Below are 24,529 nucleotides of genomic sequence, written 5' to 3'. Positions count from 1 at the left end.
TTCTTTTGTCATATAAATTATCTCCTCGTGTCATTTCCTCGTTTCCATCCTTCCTCACTTCCTTCCCTCTCTTTCTTTCTTTCCTCCCTCCCATCTAATCCCTCCTTTCCTCACTTCTTCTTCTTCTTTTTTTTTTTTTTTTAAATGACCACTTGTTCACTGATCAGCGGTCAGTGTGTGAAGAACATGCGTCCCTCTCGCCACCAGAGCTCGCATGTGAGCCATTACTGGACACACACAGACACACACGGATACACACACACACATGCGCGCGTGCACGGGGCAAGGGGTTGCAGAGCCCCCCTTCCCCCCCCAAAAAAAGAAAAAAGTGAGGATGAAGGAAAATAAAAACTTCCCATTTAAGCGAATCAAGCAGCTCGTGAGAAAGTTTATGAAACAGCAAAACGAGAGATCTGACCGATACCCTTCGCACACACAAACACACTCACACACATCAATGGGGTGTAATAAAGTCCTCCCACTCTCTCTCCACCAATCACATCCTCAGTCCTGCTGGCAATCTTCTCTGATTGGCTCAGTCGGCTGTCGGTCATGTATGGAAGGAGGCGGGTCCAGGACGGGGGGCTGACCTGGAGTCCGATCCAGTAGCTTTTACGCACAGACCGGACAGTCCGCTTTCCACGCACGGAAAACAAGAGTGAGAGCCTAATCTGGATAGAGAGAAGAAGAAGAAGAGGAGGAAAGAGAAGAAACAGAAAGAGAATTTGGAAAAAGTCAGAGGGAGGAAAAAAAAAAAGGAGAAAAGAGGCACAAGTGTTTTTCCCAGTTGGAAAGAGATTGAGGAAAGTGTGTGTGTGAGTGTGTGTGAACGGGAGAGACAGAAGGAGAGAGTGTGTGTGCGCCTTCACCACTCTCCACTTCTTCCAGCACCACCACCACCACTACCACTACCACCTCCATGTCACTCCCCGGCTCTCCTCCGCTCCTCTCGCCGGGCTCGGGCGCCCCTACTCCGGCCGCGCTCTACCGCTCCGCACCGGACGCGCTCCTCACCTCCGTCGCCTCCACCGGCACCTCCAGCCCGGCGCACACCAACTCCAACTCCCACTCTCACTCGCACTCCTTGTCTCCGTCTCCGCGGCTCACCAGCAGCATGCTCAGCGCGTTCCTACCCGGACCAGGAGGCGCGCTGGCCGGCTTGGGCAACGGCGGCGCCGCCCCGCTGGTGTCCGGAGGCGGTGCCGCTTTGGGTCCGCTCGGCGGGCTCGGCTCGCTGAGCACAGCCGGCCTGACCCCCGGTTCTCCCGGCTTGGCGCAGACCTCCTCCAGTCCCGGTCTTTGCAGCGAATGCAAGCTGGTGGAGGTGCACGGCGTGAAGGTGGCCAGTTTCAGCGTGGACGGCCAGGAGCTGATCTGCCTGCCGCAGGTGTTCGACCTCTTCCTGAAGCACCTGGTGGGAGGGCTGCACACAGTCTACACCAAGCTGAAGAGGCTGGACATCTCGCCGGTGGTGTGCACCGTGGAGCAGGTGCGCGTCCTGCGGGGGCTCGGCGCCATCCAGCCCGGCGTGAACCGCTGCAAGCTCATCTCCAGGAAGGACTTCGAGACGCTGTACCAGGACTGCACCAGCGCCAGGTCGGTGAATGTTTTAATCACTTTTCTTATTTAAGATGTTCCCCCCCCCCCCCTTAAAAGTCTCCACAACTATCGTGGAACAGGACGGCGTCGATTGAGTAGATTTCTCAAGAACTTCTCGGTGTGTTTGTGAGGATAAAAGTGACTTTACACACACATTTCTATAATATTAAAGGCTTCATTTCCATCAATGTTTCTATAGTTTTAAGCAGATATTTAAAGTGAATCTGTGGCTCCAACTTTAATGATCTTTAAATGCTGTTCAGGTGTGTTTGAGACACTCAATAACAACTTATACTCTCTGTTTCTGCTCCTGTAACAGTTTTAGAGGCAATATGTCTGATTTAAGTTTCATTTTCTGTCATTTAACAGCAGATACTTACAGTATGACTGTGATGACGAAGAGACATTAATAATCATTGATCATTTAATGACTTTTCTAATATATTTTGATCTCAATTGAGCCCTATAATGAGTCTCAGTTTACCCAAACAGCCCTATAATATACTCTTTTAATAGGATTTCAACATGGGCTCATTAGGTCATGTTAACAGTATAATAATCTGATAATATTTCTCCTGGGAGTTGAATTCTGGCAACATTTGTGTACTATTTTAATAGAGTTCCTATTATTAAGTTAGAGGTAGTTAATCTCTGCTTGCATCACTATGATATTGCTGTAATATTTCCTTTAGAAAATGACAGTTTTGTGGTGATATTTGTATGAAATCCATGCCAACATTTATTATAAGCTCACTGACTTTATTTTTCTTGATTTTTTTCCTGTTTTGTTATCAGTCTTTATTTCACTTATATTGCTGAAGTCGACTGCGGAGGCTTGATGTGTGTTTGTGCTGCTAAATGAATATTAGTTTGGTGTTTTTGGCAAAATAATAAAGAAAAAAACAAAACAAAAAAACCACGACACTGACGGCAAACAAACACAAAGCAAACAACCTGCAGCTTTTGTTCTGTTGACTTTAGTGATGGAAAAGCTTCTCATACACATAATCCATTACTTTATGTCTCACCAGCCTGCCTGCGAGTGTGTGTGTGTGTGTGTGTGTGTGTGTGTGTGCAGACCTGCTGTACGTCTACCTGTCACCTGCTCGTTCACCGTTTTCCGTTTAACCTTTTTTTTTTTTTAAATAAAAACACCAAAGCGACGTCCCCGTGAGTCTCCATTTTGAAAGAAAGGCGAAACACATCTGTAAATATGTCATTATTTTATAAATCTTTAACGTTAAAAAGACAAAACCGACCTGAGATGAGAGCTGACATCATCTTATCTGAACAGGAAAAACTCTCAAACTTTCAGTCACAGCTTCGTTTCAGGCTTCACTTCTACATGAAAACTCGCTTTTTTTGTTGTGTGTGCAAAAACACATTTCCTGAGACAGTTTAGAATAAAAGAAAAGTCTCTAATTTCCTTTAAATGTTGCAGATTTCTGTTTCTTTTTCACAGATGTCAAAGTGCTTAAATGCAAAAAAGTGTGTTTTACGTGCACCAGAGGGAGATTGAAGCAAAGTATTATTTTACAGAAGGATTTTCTTTACTTGTTTTGTGTTTTTTTTTGTGTAAAACGAGCGTTTTTGAAAAGCGCAGAGGTCTCGTTTCTTCGTGGGAAAAGTCTTTGCATTCGTCATAACTCTCAAACAAACCGATAACATCCTGACTGAGGTGAGAATAAAGCAAGCTGTGTCACAACAGACAGATAGAAACTCCCGACACCTTCGCATCCTTCGACATCAGACCAGAGTGAATCTGTTTATATTTGCTCTGTTGTCCTGATGAGAAAACATCATTTAAGCTCTTTTTTTTTTGTTGCATGAAATCTCTCTGATATCTTCCACCGTCACTGAATTCCTTTTCATTGAAGGCTTGTTTCCAGACGGAAAAAAAAGTCAAGGAAAGATCTGCTGATATTTAAAACATATAAAAGATAAGTTACTCCAAAACACAGAGGCACTATTTCAAGATTTTAACATTTATTGATGGATTCTTTGGTCCTTTTTTGTGATTAAAAAAACCTGAAACAGATGAGTCACTTCACATGATTAAACGCACTAGTTTGACATATTTGTTGTAAAAACAACATCAACAAACCAGGGAGGAGGAGGAGGAGGAGGAGGAGGAGGAAGAGGAGGAGGAGGAGGAGGAGGAGGTTTAGCTTCATGGAAGCGCTTGGACTTATTTCTGGAAACTCCTTGAAAGGTCCTGGAGTTTCACGTCAGGGCTGCAGTGTCTCTCTGAGGATGAAAGTGATAGTTTTTTAGGTGGCAGTTGTTCAGTGTCAGCTAATAATTAACAGTGTATTGTGTTGCCGTGGAGTCGCTGGATTGTCGGAGAGTGACCTCTGTGTGTGTGTGTGTGTTTTTTCGGTGACCACACACACACACACACACACACACACACACACACAGAGTCTACAGTTTATTAAGCGTGACATTTTCATTCCTGTCCCTGTTTTTCCGCCTCCTTCTCTTTTTCTGTTTCTGTATCACTTTCTCATTTTGTCTTTTGCTATTTTTGACTCTTTTTTTTTTTTTTTTATCACTTTCTCCCTCTAATCTCACCCTTCAGTCTCTCACCCCCCCTCCCTATCTCGACACACACACACATCATCAATGGTGTATTTCTGTCTCTGGCTAATTGTCTCTCCTTCTTTATCCCCCTCCGTCTTTCACCTCTCTCTCTCTCTCTCTCTCTCCTCTGTCTCTTCGTCTCAATCACTCTGTGTGTGTGTGTGTGTCTTCTTGTCTTCTCCCTTTCTCACAAACACACACACACACACACATATATACACACAGCGGTACATGTCAGGGGTAATAATGAATCATGTGAATGCACATGGAACAACACGGCTGGAGAGCTATTGTTGTCGAACGCACAGCGAACACACACTCCCCCTCTCTCTCCAATCATATTGACATTCCTCTAATGCCTCTCTCTCTCACTCTTTACTAATGCTCGCTCTCTCTCTCTCTCTCTCATGATGTTAGTCTCTGGGAAAAGAAAGGAAAAATTAAAAGCTCCAAAAAAAAGAAAGAGAAAGAAAGAAAACTCCCACTGGGATTCTGCATACTTCGTCTTCTCGGTAACCATGTGTGTGTTTGTGTTTCTGTGTGTGTGTGTGTGTGTGTGTGTGTGTGTGTAAAAGCAACGACCACTTACATCCACTTGTACCTCTGGCGCCGATTTCTGTCAATATTACAGCACATGTTTTTGTTTTTTTTTAATTTATAACCCTCTTGATGTTGTTTTCTACTTCGATATGTAAAAAAAAGGAGTGAAAAACTTCCCGTACGTCCGGCTAAAGTTGGAAAATTAAACAATTTGTTTATTTAAAAGGAGATGACATCAACTCTGTGTGTGCCGCAGGCTTTTTAAATGACCTTTTTAAAAGCGGACGAGTTCAGATCTCATCACACATCAGGACCCTCTAGAAGTTTATTCTGTGTGTTTCTGAGCATGAGATAAGAGGAATTTGTTGTTTTTTTGATTCAGCGTCTTTAAGATTCGTCAAATTGCTAACACAACTTTCTTATCTTGTGCAGAAATAAACAATAAGCCGATGACGTGGACTTTTACCTCACTTGTTTGTCCCGTTTGAGAAGAAATGCTTCCAACTTGTGCAGGAGTAAATAAACTTTTTTTTTATGCAACTCTGATGACATGTTTGATTAAAAAAAAAAAGTTTTCGGGGTGTATTTACCGACCTTTTCCATCTGTGTTATCTCATGCTCTTATGTTGGAAGTTTTCCTCCCCGATTTGTTGGCTGTTCACTCCTTTTACTGCCTGCTGTCACAAAATATTCCTGATCTTTGTTTGCTCTGGAAGAACAGCACTCTTTTCTTTTCTTTTTTTTTTTTTTTTTTTTTTTGTGGTGCACAGTCCCTTGAATTTCTCTCCAAATTTGACATTGTGCCTGCTGACGTATAAACTTATCAACAGACGCAGTGTTGATATTGGGCCGTTCTGCAAAAACCCTCTTTAAATCATTTCTAAAATACCTCGGTGTGTGTCTCATGTATTTTATTTAAAAGATAATTAACCCGGCAATGTTTAAAAAAAACCCAGAAAGTCACTTTCCATCATCTGCAAAGACTCTTTTAACCATTTGGACGAGAATATAATCAGTTTGGTGAATGATAAGAGACTTTTTTTTAACCCTTTTCCCAAGCATGTGCCTCTGTTTTTGAATCAAAACAAAGATGGCAACCTCACCGGCTACCTTGATTGGAAACAACTGCCAATTGGGGAAACTGGTTAATGATACTTTTTTTCCAATGCAGCGGATGGAATATTTTTGCATCCAGATGATTAGAGATAGAGCTGAAACCATAAACCGTAAATTAATCTGCAAGTTTTTTGATAATCAACTCATCTGTTCAGTCGTTTTAAAGCAAAAACAGCCAAAAATTTGATGGTTCCAACTCCTTTAGATATGAGGATCTGCTGTTTTTCTTTAACATAAAGTACCAAGCAAATGTTTGGACACATTTTCTCATCCGGTGGAATGGGAAGTTTGTCCAAAATCTTCAGGTTTTGGATCATTTGTCGAGCAAAACTAGCGTGAATGGTGTTTTTTTTTTTCCCCTACAATCCATGAAAATAATGTAATGCAGATTAATCACTAGTTGCAGCTCTAGTTAAAAGAGGAACTGATGGTTACTTCAGTGACCGGGGCTAAGGTTAAGGTCTGATTATGATTGGGCGTCTTAAACACTCGGTTTGTTAAAGTTGAGGAACATCATGGTCAGAGATCCATGGGACACATGGGACAAAAAGTCTTTCTGGCTCGCTAAAGGTCACACTACTTCCTGCGTTTGTACTGAGTGTTGGCGTTATTGCAAATCGTGAGGTGCAGAATGTGAAATATGAACATGAACATCATTCTCTGGTTACTTAACTGGTGTTGACACACACACACACACACACACACACACACACACACACACACACACAGAATTCACCTTTTTATAACACTGCTCTTCATGCTTATTTAATCATTTAATTAATACATGTCATACAGTAAGTTAAATATGGTGGAATGATCCTTTAATTGTATCCAGGGGGTTAAGAATGATTTATCGTCGCAAATCTGCTTCTTGTAAACACTCGCCTGTCCAAATACACACACACACACACACACACACACACACACACACACACACACACACACACACACACACTATTAACTGTATTTGTGAATAATGCTCTAATATTAAGCGACTCCCACGCTCACAGTGGGTGGGATACCAGAAGAGAGAGGAGGAGGAGGAGGAGGAGGAGGAGGAGGAGAAGAGAAGAAAGGGAGGAGATAGCAGAGAAACAGGAGGGGAAAAAAAGAGGAAAGATGGAGGCAGAGGAGGAGAAACAGAAAGAGGAAGTGAAGATATGACATGAGACGAAGGAGAAGTGAGGAGAAACAGGATGAAAAGAAAGGAAACTCTGTATTTTATAGTATTTTCTTGAGGTTTCACATTATTTTTTGTTGATTTGTTTACAATAGTCAGAACCAGTCTTAACCTTTCTGTGGGTAAGATCTTTCCATTTTCATCCCCTTATTAATTTCTTCTTCTACATGTTTTATCTAGACGGTCGTGTCAGTGTTTAAATCCTTTAAATCTCTTTTCTCGATTCACTTTCTCTCCTTTACTTCCTCTTTTATCTGAGTTGTCATTTTTCTTTTTTATTCCTTTTTATGTTATTTTACTGGGATTTATATTCTGGTCCAGTTCTCGTGGTGGTTGGTTTGTAGTCGGGAATGTGATGTGACCTTGATTTGACCCGACTACAAGCCTGCAGGTTTAAGCTAAACGGCTCCCGTAGCCAGGTGCGCTTCAGTTAGATCAACAATAGCGAGCAGCCAGCCGAGGAATGAACCGAGGTCCGACCCGGACCGGTGCGATGAATTACGTTGCATTTTTTTTTTGATACTTGAGCAGGTTGGAGCTTCTAGCTGTGTGTTTACCTTCTCGCTCCCACCACAGACACGTCCGACCAGTAAGCAGAGTGAACGATCCCGTGTGGCTTCTAGTTCTTATATGTGTGAAAAGAAACTGAACCAGACACACTCTATCAACCCAAAGATGTTCAGTTTACTGTTATAAAAACCAGCAAATATTCACGTTTAAGATTAAGGTGGACGAACTGATTCCACTTCCTGTCGTCTCCTCGTATAAACACGCTTCTCTTGAACGTACGTGTTAATTTCTCTGTGCACGAATGAACAGATTTGACTTATAAACTGTTATTTTTTTATCAAATGTCGAGCAGGAGAGAGAGTTGAGTGTGTTCTGCTTTCCTTGTCACCTCCTTGTTTTGTGTGTGTGTGTGTGTGTGTGTGTGAGTGTGAGAGAGAGAATCGATAGTGAGTGACAGGAGGGAGGGTTGCTGATGTCGGAGTGTTATTCTGGGCTGTCCTTATCACGACAGGCTGTTAGAGCCCACACACACACACACACACACACACATACACTCATGCAGGAGGAAAAAAGCAAAACACACACACACACACACACATACACGTACTGATGATGGAGGTCGTATTGTCTGCAACACGGGGGAGCAAAGTCGTTTTGGTTTGGTGAAGCATTGCGGCTACACACACATAAACACACACACACACACACACAAACACACACAGCATGAACTCCTTTCATCAATTTAGTGTTTTTCATTCTTTTACATGGAGCATTAAGTTCTATTAATGGAGCACAGTGGTTTGTAAAACACACACTCGGTCAGTTGTTTTGCCTACTAGCTGAGGTATGTCTGTGTGTGTGTGTGTGTGTGTGTGAGAGAGAGAGAGAGAGAGTGTGTGTGTGTGCGACTGTCTAGCAAGCACAAACAGAGCTATCAGTTGTCACACTGGGTCGGGTTACATCTGTTTGTGTGTGTGTGTTGGTGTTCATATTCGCCTGCAAACGCCCCGTTTTCGTGTGTGTGTGTGTGTGTGTTGTTCATGTCATTTGTGTCTCGCTGATATTTGTGTGTATTGTTTCTGTTGCCGTGTGTTTTGCAGGTTTTCTCGTGTGTGTGTATATGTGTGTGTGTCTGGTTTCAGCTTCGCTTTGTGCTGTTGGTTAATTGATAAAGGTTAAAGCGTTGGCCGGCGGGGAGCTGAGGTCACTGTGCTGCAGTGTCTCAGTGTGTGTGTGTGTGTGTGTGTGTGTTGGCTGCTCAGATGTGTTAACAACCAGACAGTGACCAATCAGACACTGTTTAAACACACTTTTTATTAGTCGTATTGATCGGTTTCTGAATCATGCTCTTAACATTTCTGGAAGTCCTCCTAATCCTGTATGTGTGAGCTCCATTGTTTGACGATTTCACGTTGGATTAATCTATTATGTAGCGAGCTGGTTCCCGACGTAGAGGTCGCCAAAGCTGAGAGAGCCTTCCCTGTCTGTTAAACTGGTGTAGCAAGACGGATAAATAACGTCCTCCTGCACCACGCAAGTATGTGGTTAAAACAACCAGACGACCAGTATTTGATGATGTCACTTGGGATTAACCTATTATGTAGTGAGCTGGTTCCCAATGTAGAGGTCACCAAAGCATCATGGGGGCCTTCTTGATTTTAAGGGATGTAAGAAAAGATGAAAATAAAGGTAAATAAACTAAACAAGACAAGAGCACGAGCCGTTTTCAGAGAGCCTTCCCTGTCTATTAAACTGGTGTAGCAAGACGGATAAATAACGTCTTCCTGCACCATGCAAGTATGTGGTTAAAACAACCAGACGGCCACCAGATTCATCTTGTCATTCCTCTCAGCTTACTAGTCAAGAGATTGCGTCAGCCCTCTGGTCACCATCAAAACAAAAGCACACAACAAACTTGAGGCTGTTTGGAAGCCTAATAATTAGATATGATGGTGGTTTCTTAAGGGAAAAAGTCTGAAAACCACTGAGAATTACATTATTCATGTTATTAAGGAGAAATAACTAAAAAAGGAACATTGCCTCTCTTAACAGTATGTTGTGTCGTTTACACCATATATTTAGATAAGAAAGCAATCTGATATGAAGTGGTTTTGTTGTTTTTCTCAGCCTCTAGCGTACCGCATTTCCCATGAGCCCACAGACCGTGACGGGTTAAACATTACGGCTCGACGGACGCTCCGAGATGCACCGCGGGACGAGAGTCGAGAGGTTGCAACCAGTTGAGACTGTCTTGATGTTTTCAGACGGCAGAGATTACAGCTAAAAAGTAAAAAAAGAACCCACCGAGTGCTCACAAAGTTATCGTCGTCTTAACTTTTTTTAAATTATGAAGGTTTCAGCTTCTCATAGCGACTTCTGAATCAGAGATTGCAATGAATGGATGACCTCACTTTATGTGTCAACTCTGATTCAGAAGCAGGAAATGAACCAGATTTTCACTGGAAATCAGACGTTTGAGTTTATCCTTAAAGCTGGATCGGCTGGTTTTCCTCCTCTCAAGGCACAGCAACCTTCAGTTAAAGGTAAACAGGACGGCCTCTCACCTGTTTGAAGTCCGCCAGAGATATGGCGTCTCCTTCATTGTCCACCTCCAAAACCCCCTCGGTCACCAGTCCATCAGAGAGCCGACGATCGCACGTTGCTTTTCATTCTGCTTCCTGTTGATATATATACTTCTGTAATTCATGCAGTCCCTTCACTTCCTATCCATCGCTACCTGACTGCTCACCTGGTCTCCAAACGTTGTTTTGTCTGCCTACCCGCCTCGTGGAAGACTCCGGTCATGCTTAATGAGTCCAGGGGCAGAGTGCACGCTGGTAGACGGGCAGGTCGGCCATCATTGCCTGCATGAAATGATTGGACGGACTTCTTACAGGCCTCCGACAGCAGCGGATGCCAGATTTTTTTCTTTTTTTTTATTGTCAGAGCGTTTGATTTATTGATTGCTGTCGAGATATAAAGGGAATTTCAACAAATATAACAAAGTAATGCTTTGCTAAAATAAATGGCTGACCCTAGCTTTAACACTGAGCTGGAGCTCGTCCAGATGACGACTGTTTCCAAGGATGACTTCAGTTTAAAAAAATACATCGCTGACTAACGTTTACAGGATTTCTTTGACTAATAGGAACTGGAATGTTTATCAAATCGAATGACTAATAACAAGGAAGCTGCAACTGTTTTCTTGTTTACTCACTCAAGAGGAAGAAGGGTCATAAAAACTTGATTTTATTTTGACTTATTGCCATTTCAAGCCTTGAAATAAACACAGTTACCAACATTCACTATTTCTCTGTGTGCGTTAAATGTTTAGAGCTTCAACGAATAGTCGATGAATCGATTAGGTGCCAACTATTGAATTAATCGTTTAATATAATCATTTTTTTAAGAAAGAAATGTCCAAATTCTCTGATTCCAGCGTCTCAAATGTGAATATTTTCTGGATTCTTTAGTCTATGACAGTAAACTGAACATCTTTAGGTTGTTGACTGGTGATCGGGACAAAACAAGACATTCAAGGACTTTATCTTCGACTTCTGATTGAGATTTTTCACCATTTTCTTACATTTAATGGACCAAACTAATCGATTAATTGATAATGAAAATAATCGTTAGAAAATTAAGCTTTTTGTAACATAAAATCTACTAAAGATTTTAATTTTTTGCATCAACATAGCACCTTTTTATAAAAGTCTCTTTTTCCTGAACATTATATTGTATAATCGGATACTCAAATACTGTTATTCTATAACAATAACAGATATTTTTACTTGGTTTCTGCTTGTTTTAAGCTACAACTTGTGCTTCTTCTTGTTGGTGTCATCGCAGATAAATTCCCCCGCTCATATTCAGCAGAGTAATCTCCTCCAGTCTGTGCAGTTAAGGGGCAATAACGCACTCTGGAGGCCTCTGCAGAGTGTTATTTTTCAATAACAGCACAGCTCACGGTGGATGTTATTCCAAACATGTTTAATGTAACATGAGTCGTGTTATTTCCATTGCGAAACTGTATACAGTATCATCGCTGTTACGTTTTCTATCCGGCAACTTGGTGGCTGTGAGATTGTGTGTGTGTGTGTGTGTGTCTCAGGGGTAGAGGAGGAGGTTTCATGCTTCACTTACCAACCAGTCAGCCAACCAGTCAGCCAGTCAGTCAGCCAGTCAGTCAGCCATCCAGGGCGAGAGACAGAGAGGGAAGATGCTCTCTCTCTCTCTCTCCGTCTCTCTGCTTTCTGGATAGAGGAGAGTGAAGGATCACACAGAGAGAGAGAGAGAGAGGTGAAGATCAAAGCAAGAAATATGACCCTCTGTCACCACGGAAAAGAACTGATCCGCTCCCTCTGTGTGTGGGTGTGTGTGTGTGTGTGTGTGTGTGTGTGTGTGTGTGTGTGTGGGTGTGGACTGAACAAAACAGCAAGAGGGGAGAGGCAGGTCAACGTGTGTGTGTGTGTGTGTCTTGGGAAATAGATAATGTTTCACAAAGGCTGTTTCAGTCTCCCAACTTCTGGCTCTGAACTGAAGAGAGAGAGAGAGAGAGAGACAATGACAGTGATGTAAAGAGAGAGAGGGATGAAATGTGATTTGAAAGACGGAGAGACACTGCGTCAACACTTTGCCGGCTAAATCTAAATGACGTGCATCAACACGAGCGTTTTCATAAAGATCTCCATCCTCACCGAGACACTCGGACAGCAGGAAAACAGCTAAATCTCTGCAACTGTGCAACATCTGGACACCCGACTGGTTAAACCTCCGTTATGTCCGCTCCCATCCTCTCTGTGATCACGTATAATGTGTTTTTAAAAGGGGGGACGTATGATGTTTTTTGTGATGTCAGATGTTAAACATGGTTCAAAGTTCCAAAAACATGAGGTTATGTAGAAATGCTGCCTGCAAGACAAAAGTCAGGGCTTCAACCTGCTCTGAACGCCTCGTTTGCAGCGTTCATGGATGGATAAAGAGAACTGGATACAGCGGCGTCGGAGGCGGGGCCCCGTTCATGCCTGTGAAAGTTGCTCAGTGGCGCATGAAGCCAAAAAAGTAAAATTACCTGGATCTTCCAGGATCATTGGGCCCGTAGAGCGAGCGCACTAGTGACTACTTCCTGTTTAGCTCTCTGGCTAACTTGAACGGGGATAAAACAATACAATCGTGCGGCTCTTCTAGACTTTTGAAATGTGATCGAGTTGTGATGCTCAAAAAAAAGTTATCCGCTGATTTACAGACGTCTGTTTCACAATGTAAGTCAATAGGGCCCAATAGCGTCACATGACGTTATGTCAAATTGGCTTCACAGCCCGGCGGCGTTCCTGTGGGGCTCGGCAGCGTATCCTCTACTTCCTCTTCGTGATGACATCAGATTGTTCGCACATGCCCACAAAGGTTCTGTAGTCTTTGTAGTCGGGGAAAAGTTCACTTTATACTTTTGTATGAAGACGAGACTTTTTAGACTCAGCACCTGTAAATTTGGCTGTTTTTTAGTTACTATAATATAAAAAAATAAGCAAAAATCGAATTAGATTAGAAATATTTCTTCACTATTGTGTTTAATTATGTTCCTGGCTTTACAGGATCACTTTTTAGAGTAGTAGATGATAAAAATACACATTGAACATGTGGTTTTTCCCTCAAGGTTCATGTTTTACTTCGTAGAAATCTTGGCGGTTGTTGTTGTTTTCAGGCGTGGTTGGTATCCTCCGCTGTAAAAACACTTCAGGAAACCTTGTTTAGGAAGAAAAAGTTGAATGAATAACAAGAATATAGTCAGAATTTCCTCGTGGGGTTGTTACGTTGTGTTTTTCCTTGCCAAAAAAAATGTTTTCCATTTCTAAAAAGCTCAATTTTCAGTTGTTTTAAAAAAAAATCAAAAAAAAAAAAAAAATGCCGACGGCGTCAAAGAGAAACGGATGTCTTCTCAGATGTGGACATACTTCCAAGTGACAGGGGAAAATGGAGGGATGGGGAGGTGAGAGAGGAGGGAGGGTGTTGTCTGCAACAAGATTATTTGATGCCTGTGAACACACACACTTAAACACACACACACACACACACACACACACACACACACACACACACACACTCAGAGTCTCTTAGGTGCACTTAGCAGATTGGTTTAGAAATCGCATTAGGGAGTGTCACAACAGCTTTTCCTCTCGTTCACCTGGTAATCTCTCCATCCCTGCACCTTTTTTTTTTTTTTTCTTTTTCACCTCCCTTCTCGTGTTTTATTTCCTGTTTTTCTTTCATCCTTTGCTCCTCTTCTGTTTCGTTACTCCTCTTTTTCTTCTGTTAAACTCTCTTGAAGACTTCCTCCCTGTCCGTCTTTTTATTCCTCCTCATGTCTCTCATCACCTCATCACTTCTTCCTCCTCATATATCTTCTGTCGTTCTCTCCTCATCTCTCTTTTTCTTTTCTCTTCATGTTTATCAGCCTCTTTTCCTCTCTTCTTCCTCTTTTTTCTTGCTCCTCCTTTCATCCTTCTCATCTCCTTTACCTTTTTCTTTCATTGGTCTGTCTCTTCCTCCTCCTCCTCCTCCTCTTTTCTCTTTTCCTTGCCCTCACACATCCTTCTTTTTTTCAATCTTCTTGTCATTTACTCCTCCCTCCCTCTCTCTTCTCTCTCTCTTCTCTTCTCTCCTCCTTTATTCTTTCTGCTTTTCCTCCACCTGGTTTTATCTCTCTATTTATTGTGACAGCTTGTCAGAGGCGTGTGTGTGTGTGTGTGTGTGTGTGTGTGTGTGTGTGTGTGTGTGTGTGTGTGTTTGTTTGAGAGAGGGGGGAAAAAAAAAGACAGAAAGAAAGAAGAAGAAGCAACCGACAGATTTACAGTAGAGCGAGCGGCATCCGCAAACTGCAATATCAAAGCAAGAGAGAGAGAGAGAGAGAGAGAAGAGAAGAGAAGAAGGAGGAGGAGGAGGAGGTCAGAGGCGAAGGAGGAGATGAAAGGAGAATAAAGAGGAGGAGCTGAGAGAGGGTAAAGAGAGGGCAGCGGGGGGATGACAGGTGATGTGTGTGTGTGTGTGTGTGTGTGTGTGTGTGTGTGTGCTGTCCTACAGACAACATGTTATTAATAAAAACAGGAAAAAATGTAATTATCATCCCATTTTTAAAACGCCGTGATGTACAGATTAGAGAGGGAAGAGCGTGTGTGTGTGTGTGTGTGTGTGTGTGTGTGTGTGTGTGTGAATCCGCTCGTAAACTCGGTGTGTTATTACACAAAAATAATTATAGACGTAATCAATTAAAAACATGACAGGAGCATACATGCATATCTGTGTATCTGTATGTGTGTGTGTGTGTGTGTGTGTGTGTGTGTGTGTGTGTGTGTGTGTGTCGCCCACCAGCGTCCTCGCTCGTCATACAGAAACTTTACCAGACAGCACGTCATTAACAAAAAAACTTTACTGTAATTTGTAATTAACAACGTGGAAACATGTCAGGAGAGTGTTTTCTCAAAAAAAACTTACATTTTTTTTTCTTATTATTTTGCTTTTATGTCTTTTTTTTTTTTTATCTTCCTGTTTTTATGGATTTGTGTGGCTTTTGTGTATGTGTTAAGCTTGTGTGTGTGTGTGTGTGTGTGTGCGTTCGTCACCACCCCGCGCGTCAAAAAAAAAAAAATCCTTCCCAGACAGCGTGTTATTAATGAAAACGTATAATAATCCATTTAAAAACATGTCATCATGATTAGAATAATAACAGTGGTTAAACTGACTGAGACGTTTACGGAGGAAGAAGTTCTCATCATTCTACTGGCGTGGGAGTGTGTGTGTGTGTGTGTGTGTGTGTGTGTGTGTGTGTGTGTGTGTGTGTAAGCAAACAAACAGTCGAGTGCCAGCTTCCAAAAAAACTTGTTTTGTTTCTTCTATTGTTTACATATAAAGAGATTCTGGACAAGGACGTAAAATGACTAACACACGTCCACAATATAAAAACATTATCAACAAATTTTATTTATTTATTTTTTTTTTATGAACAATGTCTTAAATCTTAGAGCATCCAGACTTAGAGCTGACAGACAGAATTAGAGCTGCAACTACCAATTATCTTAATTATTGATTAGTCTTTCTCAAATAATTAATTATAAAATGTCGATCATTGTTTCCTAAAGCCTGAAATGTCTTGTTTTGTCCTGATAAACAGTCTAAAATCTAAAGATATTCAGTTTATTGTCATAAAAGACTAAAGAAACCTGAAAAATATTCACATTTAAGAAGCTGAAATGACATTCTGCTCTTTTAAAGTATCCATAATTGAGTTTCTAAGACTCTTAAGTTGCATTCTGCTCTTTTAAAGTATCCATAAGTGAGTTTTTAAGACTCTTAAGTTACATTCTGCTCTTTTAAAGTATCCATAAGTGAGTTTTTAAGACTCTTATGTTACCTCATTTATGTGTTTAAACAGTAAAAAGTAACCCTTGTAAGCATGATTTGTATATAAAATGACCTATAGGCTCTTTAACAAAATAAAGGTATTTTTTAAATTGTTACATATAGTGCACCTTTAAAAAAGCGCGTTTATTTAACTTGCAGCGGCTGCATATGAACATATATTATAACAAAGGATTCTTCAGTTACAACAACATGGAGAGTTTCTGATGTGAATTTCTGAAAACATTGTTTTTGCGGCTATGAGCTTGTCATCCAGTCGCAGCGTGGTACATTTGTGTGTAAAAAAGTGTTTGCATGTTAACTCGTGTATATGTGATAGGTGTGTGTGTGTGTGTGTGTGTGTGTGTGTGTGTGTGTGTGTGTGTGTGTGTGTGCAGACAGACATGCTGTCGTTTTGATAGCTTGTCATTGAAGTGATCCGGTCCACTGTAATTTTCTACTCAAAGGGAACAATGCAACAATACATGCTTCGCTGTCAAAAAAAAAAAAAAAAATCCTCCGCACTGTGTGTGTGTGTGTGTGTGTGTGTGTGTGTGTGTGTGTGGTAGGTATTCTTTCTCGTCACATCACTGGATGAAGTTAGTCTTTCTTATACGTCCTTTTTCTTATTTTATGTCTGTTTGTTTTTATTTTCTCGCTTTCTTCTTATCTCGGTTTATCTGTTTTCCTTCGTCTCTTTCTCTTCACCTCACCTCTTTTTTTTTCTCCCCCCCCCCCTCCGTCGTTTCTACGTCTGACATATTGGTGTCACCAATAAATCATTGCACTCCACTTTTAAAAAAAAGAGAGAGAGAGATGGACAGGTAGAGGTGGGAAAAAAAAAGAAAAAAGATGGATGGAACGAGGAAAAAAGACAGAATGAAACATTTTCTTTTTAATTCTCTGCGTTAAAAATGATTTGAATTACATCTCATTCAGCTGAGTCAGTCATTCATTCAGAATAATTTGATTAATTTCAATTAAATGATTAATTTTTAATAAGCAGGTAAACCATTTCCTGTAGGGAAAAATACGATTAACCTTGAAGCGAAAGCAGAATAAATTAATAAATAAAAAATTAGGTTATGGCAGAAATGCTTTTGGAATTTGCAGGTTAAGGTTTAAACTCTTGTTTTTCAGACACCATGTGACTTTTGTCCTCTTTGCCATCTGTCACTGTTCCCCCTGTCACTCATTACCAGATCATATCACACACAGAAAATACAGAAACATGCAGAAAATAATCTTTTTTTTTTAGTGTGTGAGACTTTAAACATGATTTCAGGTTGATATTTCAAGTCAAAGCTCCACTTAGATACACATGAAAAACATGTGAACAGCCTGCAGGATTATGAAATAGTAAAGTAAAATTAAACCTGCAGTTAAAGCCAGTAAAATCACATACTGCAACCTGACATAAAAGCACAGTTGAACCAATAAAACCACATACTGTAACATGAAAGCACAGTGAGATGTAGAGCAGTCACACATAAAGACCAACATACTGTTTCAGTCGTTATCTAAGTTTTTAATTATAATGGTGGCCAGTTTATACCTACAATTAAAGTGGTTGACCAGCAACCGTTTTCATTTCCTGTCTTAACCGGACTACTTTTTTTAGCTGGAGTGCCGGCCGAGTGTTGGGAGTTTCCCTATTGGCCGTTGCTCTTTCTAAATGAATCTTCCTCAGGGGGGCGTTTAAAAGCGGTTCCACTGACGGCAGCTCGTTCCCAAATTTATCGAACGTTAGAGCCAGCAGACGCCTTACCGCGGTCTGCACCTGGATTCACACGGCGTGATTGCATGTCTGTCGGAGGAGCGTGTGGAGGAGTTGTTGTGGATGACCCGATGAGCGAGGTCTGCGGCCTCGGTGCCGGCGGGATGATGTCGGCAGGTGCACCTGAGGCTGCTGCACATGACAAAACCCAATAATAATCACTGTATTTATAATATATATGTATATTTTTTACTCAAATGTAGCTTAACCATGTCATGTGATATGCTACTTCAGTGCACTTTAACAACAAATATTACTGGGACCACTACAGAAGATTGCAGATGAACATTAAAATCAAGGAATTCACATTACTACCACTGACTATGCCTGTAACAAACTGGCCACAATTTCATCCTTCCAGTTAAAGTAGATATATTTTGTTATCCTTTTTTTTTTTAAAAACCATGAATTCCCTCAGATGGGGGGATTTTTCAGTTTTCTTGCAGCTAGCAGTTAAGCTAACAAGCTTATAGCTAATCCAAACTGCAATAACAGATGGATTTAATAACTTGAATTAGTAAAATAACCCAGATTTTTGAGCAGTTCTAATGCTAAAATGATTAAATTTCAAATGATTATATTAAATTTCATGTGTCATTCTGTCTCAGAGTGGATAGCGGTTAAACTGACAGACTGAGCGTTAGCTTAATTTAAAAAAATTCATTGTTTGATCAACTTTAATAAAGAAAGAAATCAATTCTTTACACATTTATTAAGGTGTGAGATGGTTAATATAAAGCTCCAATGTGTGTTAAAGTTTATCATACATTTTTATTAAGTAAAAACTGGTAAAATATGGTTTCCTCACTGTTAGCGGATAAGCTAGCAGGCTCAGCGCTAATCCAGAGCACAAGTCATTGATATAATGACTGGATGTGATCATATGTCAAATAATACAATTAACAAGCTAATTTCTTATTAAAAGTGTGAAATAAAACAGGTTAGACATCTTCTTCAAAGCAGTTAGCGGTTAAGCTAACACTGCTAGGCTAAACACTGATTCGAACTACTACAATTTATCGATACAAACACTGAAATTAATCCAAATTGATTCAGTTACACAAAGATTTCAAACCTAATGTTAATCTCAATCAAATGTTTAAATTCTTAAATATATTTGACACACCATGCAGCTTCCTGTCAGATAGCAGTTAAACTAGGAGTCACAGCGCTAATACCAACTGACACAAGCCATTGATTCAAAGACTAAAAGTAATCAAAATCAGTTTGGTTTAAATAAAAAAAAGCTTCAAATCTCAATCAAACGTATAAAATCTTTAAAACGTTGGTCACGGCAGTTAAACTCCAGCAGATAGCAGCTAAACTAGCAGGCTCGGTGCTAATCTAAGCCTGCATTAATCATTGATTCGGTATCTGCCTGTAATTGATATGTAAATAACATGTTTAACCTCCATTTACATGCGTGTTTGTGTGTGCGGACGAAGGCCAAGTCTCACACAGATGTGTGTGTGTGTGTGTGTGTTTGTGAGAAAGACAGAGCGAGTGTGGGAGTGCAAGAGGCATGTTGGAGGAGGGGGGTCGCTTCCAAGTTACAAAAGAAGTTAATTAAAAATGAAAAAAGAGAACGAAGGGAGGGAGGAGAGGGAAGACGGGAGTGGACGGAAGCAGTCGGGGGTGGATGGAAGGGGAGAGAGAGGGAGGAAAAAAGGAAAAAAAAAAAAAAAGGAGGGGATGGAATGGAGGGAGGGAGGGATGGAGGGAAGCAGTGTTTTATTGAAAACGGGTGGACAAACAGTGTGTAATTGGCTGGGGCCGCAGGGGCTAAAGGAGAGGTTCAAAGAGAGGAGAGAGAGAGATAGAGCACAAATTAACAGATAGTGGAGGGGAGGAAGAGGAGGAAGGCAAAAAGATGACATGGGAGAAAGAGAAAGGGGGAAAAAAAAAAGAAAGTGTTGACTCAGAGAAAGACAAGATCAGGAGATAAAAGACGGAGAGAGTGAGCAACCCTAGAAGGCCAAAAGTATGTGGACGCCTACACATTACACTAACATGTGATTTATTAAACATGCCATTCCTAAACAGGGAGTATTAATATGATACTAGAACAGCCTTAACACGTCTGGGAAGGTTTTCCACAAGATTTCACAACATGGCTAATGGTATTTACTCCTAACCACAAGAACAATTACCTGCATTAAAACAAACAAACAAACAAAAAAACACAAGATGCTGTTTTTTTTAAGATGATAAAATACAATCCAGAAAGTTTAGTTAGAGTAATTTATAGATCCATGGACGCTAAAACCTTGGAAATGATGACAACAATTATTTAATCTTTAGTCTTAATGACTGTTCGATTGAACCATTGACTGTATATAAATATGGACGCCCCCTGGTGGCTGGCTGCAGTATAGGCCATAAGTCCCGCCCCCTCCATGTTAGCTAAAACTAAAAAAAGTACATGTCAAAAATGTTTCCCAAAGATGGTTTTTGTCATTTTTAGGTCGTTAGTATCACGCTGTTGTTTGTCCAAGTGCTCATTTTTCTGATAAGTTTGTTTTTAATTAGCTATTTGACGTCATGATTGACAGCTGCGACAGCCGCTCTCAAGCCGCCGTCAGGAAAAGGTCGTCGGAGAGGAGATATTTTAGCTTCACTTTTGTATAGTGGTAGCATCGGTAGCAAGTCTAGCATTACCTCGTTCACATTACAAAGTAATCTTCAAGGATTTATCATTTCAGCATCTACATCACGATGTGCGCATGTGTTATAGTCACATTGCAGGACGTGTGATGTCCAGTAAAGGCAAATTAACTCAAAAATGTCGTCATGCTACAACTTTTAATGTGCTCAAGTGAAGGGGTGCACTTCATCAGTTCATCAAAGTTGCCTACCACAACATGAAAATGAGCGCTGCCTGTTTTGGTTGTTTGATAAACTGATCGAATGCCCTCCTTCACCAGAGCACATAGTTAACTAATCGCTGTACATGCAGAGTCTACATATCACCCGCCTGTAAACATGCATGCAACGCAGCTACTGTTACAGATAGTCGCCTCGGATGCTAGAAGCAGGTGTTCAGTTATGCAAGGTGGCTTTTGAGAGCGTTTGTTCCCGTTATCAGCGGCACCTCCGCGGCTCGTCCGCGCTGCTGGTTAAAAGTTAAACAGTTGCCACCTGCTGATTAAAATAAAGGATAAGTTCAGCTCTGAAGTTAGTTGTGACGCAGCATAAATGAGCAGCCCACTGTCCTCTAAGGTGGAGATGCAGAGAACGGAGAAATGTTTGGCTGCTGAGTCTCTCCTAACGCCCCCCATCGCAATATATATCTCAAAAAAGTATCACGCGGCCCTGTAAGCCACTGATGTTAGTTGATAAAGTCTGCATTGCCGTTGGTGTTCCTGATATTTGTTGAGTTGTGTCTTAAGAGTAAGTGAGTGAGTGTTACTGTCTTTCCATTGTTGCTGTTGCCTTGTACCTACAGTACATGATGTGTGTTTAATTACACTCCTTCCTTATTCCAACAGTAAAGCGATGGCATCATTAGTAGAGCTGCAGCAGTTATGTGATTAAATGATTCAGTAGATCAAAGGAAAATCAATCACCAACTGTTTTGATAATCGTTTAATCATTTTGAGTCATTTTTTTAAAGACAAAAATTCCAAATTCTCTGATTCAAGCATCTCAAATATGAGTTTCTGTAATCTTCTATGATCGGCTTTTCTTTTTCAACCACATTTTATATACCGAACGACTAATTTGATTGATCAAGAACATAATTAATTGCAACCCTAAATCATTGTTTTGAGTATAATTGTATTTTGTGGCATTAAGATTGCCTTTAATTGGAGCTAAGAGGTCCAAACCAGAAAAAACAGGGGTGTCCACATACTTTTGGCCACCACAGCCGGAGTGTGGTCGCTGCACCTGAGGTAAATAAGGAGCTCTGTATATTAGCATTTTGTGTGTATGTGTGTGTATGTGTGTGTGTGTGTGTGTGTGTGTGTGTGAGTGTGCGTGTGTGAGTGTGCTGAGTAAGGCTTATCAGATTCTCAAGGGGGCAAGAGAGAAAAAAAAAAAAAGCCAGAAGAGAGCGAGCGAGGTTAGAAAAAAAAAGAGGAGGATAGAGGTATTCTCTCTCTCTCTCCCTGTCTGATTGAATGGAAGCTGAAAGGTTGTGACCTCTTTCTAAACACTCCACGGTTCTCAGCATTAATCAAATAACGCTCACACACACTCAAACACACACACACACACATACACAGTCTAGCGTTGACCTTCACACACTTGCATGCATACGTTTAAAAGCACAGCAAAAAAAAAAAAAATCATGCAGGCTTACAGGCAAACACACACACACACACACACACACAGGTGAATTTATACAGGATTATACACACACACACCGCACTGTATATAGAGTGTCAAATGCCTTTTTGTGTGTGTGTGTGTGTGTGTGTGTATGTACATGTTTTGCTTTTTCTTTACTTCTTCATGTGTCTGTGTGTGTGTGTGTGTGTGTGTGTGTGTGTGTGTGTGTGTGTGTGTGTGTGGTCGTAACAGTGACATCTGCACCGTTGGCTAAACAGCTTGCGAATATGCTGATAAAAACAACGCCGGCAGCCAAATTTACAACACCTATAAAACACAAACACACACACACATACACACATATACACACATATACACACATATAAACACACACACACACACACGAACACTCAGAGGGCGTATTATGGTGAGATTTACGGTGTGTCTGTGTGTGTGTTTGGGTTTATTGCAGTTTACAGGACAGCGAGAGCGTCTGTGTAAGCAACAACTACTGTGTGTGTGTGTGTTTATGTGTTTGTATGAGAGAGAGAGAGAGATGTGTGTGTGTGTGTGTGTTTTTTGTTTTTTTTTTGTTTGAAAAGGACACGCAGACTCAGAATTTGAATGTAATATTTTTTATTTTGTTTTGGTTCCAATTAAATTATATGATTGTTCTGTTTTTATTCATCTCATGCTGTTGTTTTTAGTTTTTTACTTCTTCATACAGCATCTCCTAATTGGGCATTTTTGCAAGTTATTATTGTGAATTCTGTCCATTTTTCTCCCTTTTATAACAGGTGTTTATTCTCAGATAATATGATAGATTTTGCAGTAGATTTATATGCCTTATATGGCAAAACAGATGGTTTTATTGTATAAAAAATTGTCACCAGATCAACTTGAGACAGAGCAAAAGAATGAAGATAAACAAACAGAAAAGAGACAAATGTTCAGCTAACTAAAGCTGGTTAAACTGAATGTTTCTCCAATAATTTACTCCAATAACTCTTTAAGGATGTATTACAGTGATGCTGGGTTTGTTTGCATATTACAACCATGCTACAGTTTAGCTCGAACAGTATCTGCGGTTGTTTCCGTGGTTACGTTTAAGGCTCCAGCTAATGATTAATTTCATTATGGATTAATCTGTCGATTATCTTTGCGTCGTTTGGTCCATAAAATGTCAGAAAAATGTCGATCACCATTTCCCAAAGCCTAAGATGCAACCTCACATGTCTTTAACCAACAATCTACAACCCAAAGATATTAGGTTTAGTATCATAGACCACCAAGAAACATGAAAATACTAACATTTAAGAAGCTGGAACAAGAGAAATGTAGCATTTTTGCTTAAAAAATGACTAATCAATCATCCAAATAGTTGCCAATTAATTTTCTGTCCATCAATTAATCGATTAATCAACTAATTGTTGCAGCTCTAGTTACAGTTATGAGTACAGAGTAACATGGGTCTCCCATTTTTACAGTGTGATGTTCTGATACAGAGGTTTTCTTGCTTGCGACTGCTATTTTTTTTTTTTTTTTTTTAATCTGCATTTTCTGCTGTGCACCAAACAGGAAGCTGGTCATCCTTAGAATAAGAGCTTTCACAGAGATAGTGAGTGATTTTCTGTCATTTAATCGCTGCAGTTTGTGTTTTGAGAATGACTTGCGGTCCATTATCCATTACGGAAAATATTTTATATGGGTGTAAAACCCAGAGCACAAATCTAGATGGGAGACTTCCTTCCCTTCCTTAATAAACACTGACCTCCTAACTTACAGTACAGTCTCCAGTCTTGCACACTGTGGCTGTGATTGTGTGGGAGTGTGAGAATTTGAAACAGGAAGTCATTAAAAATAAGCGTAAACATGCTCATGAAACATTTTCCTGGATAAATACAGCACCATTCTTAAAAAGAGTCACTGCACTTGGAGCAGAAATAAAGGCCATGTGTGTTTATGCAGCCTATATCAGGAGCCCTTAACCTTTTTTCCAGCATGTAACCCACACTTGAGTAAATTTAGCCTCAGCCTGGGATTCAGAGCAGAGACAGAGCACACTGTGGTCATCAGGAAACAGACTGGACCGAAGCCTGTAACCTGCTGCTGGGTCACCAGCTGTATTTTATAGAAACATACACCTGTCAGTCAAGTGCTCATTAAAGAAAATGTTGGATTTCTATCTAAGACACCAGTTTACAAGGTTGGCAAAAAAGAATCAAAACATTAAAAAAAACTTTTCTAACCAGTCTTCAGGAATAATCCATGTATGCTGTACAGTGTTTCCCACAAGTTGAGAATTTACTGATGGTGGGTGGGTGGCGTGGCGTGGGACCGATGTGCATCCAGAGACTCATGCAGTTTAGAGGGGTTATTTTCCGTAGTTAGAATTTACAGATGTCCCATAAACGCCTCGCATGCAGACTATCAGTAGACGGTACAATTTACAGACGTCGCCTAAACGCCTCACATGAAGGTTATCGGTAGACGCTACAATATCCTGATAATCCCTAAATGCCTCACATGCGTTTAAGGAATATGACTTGACAACTTTTGCC

At 40.7% G+C, this 24,529-nt stretch overlaps 1 protein-coding gene across 1 annotated transcript in view; it reads left to right on the top strand.

The window, feature by feature from the left end:
* The first annotated feature begins 242 nt into the window (after positions 1-242).
* Positions 243-24,529, top strand: part of dachb (dachshund b) — a 113,855-nt gene continuing 89,568 nt past the window's right edge. Inside the window, exon 1 of the mRNA XM_067580528.1 lies at positions 243-1,596. Within this exon, the coding sequence (XP_067436629.1) occupies positions 920-1,596 (677 nt within the window). The 5' untranslated portion in view covers positions 243-919. The remainder of the gene's footprint in view (positions 1,597-24,529) is intronic.

The sequence above is a fragment of the Thunnus thynnus genome, chromosome 22, assembly GCF_963924715.1.
Source record: "Thunnus thynnus chromosome 22, fThuThy2.1, whole genome shotgun sequence".
Lineage (NCBI taxonomy): Eukaryota > Metazoa > Chordata > Actinopteri > Scombriformes > Scombridae > Thunnus > Thunnus thynnus.
The sequence above is the reverse complement of the archived record's forward strand: the minus strand, read 5'-3'. Positions and strand labels throughout refer to the sequence as shown.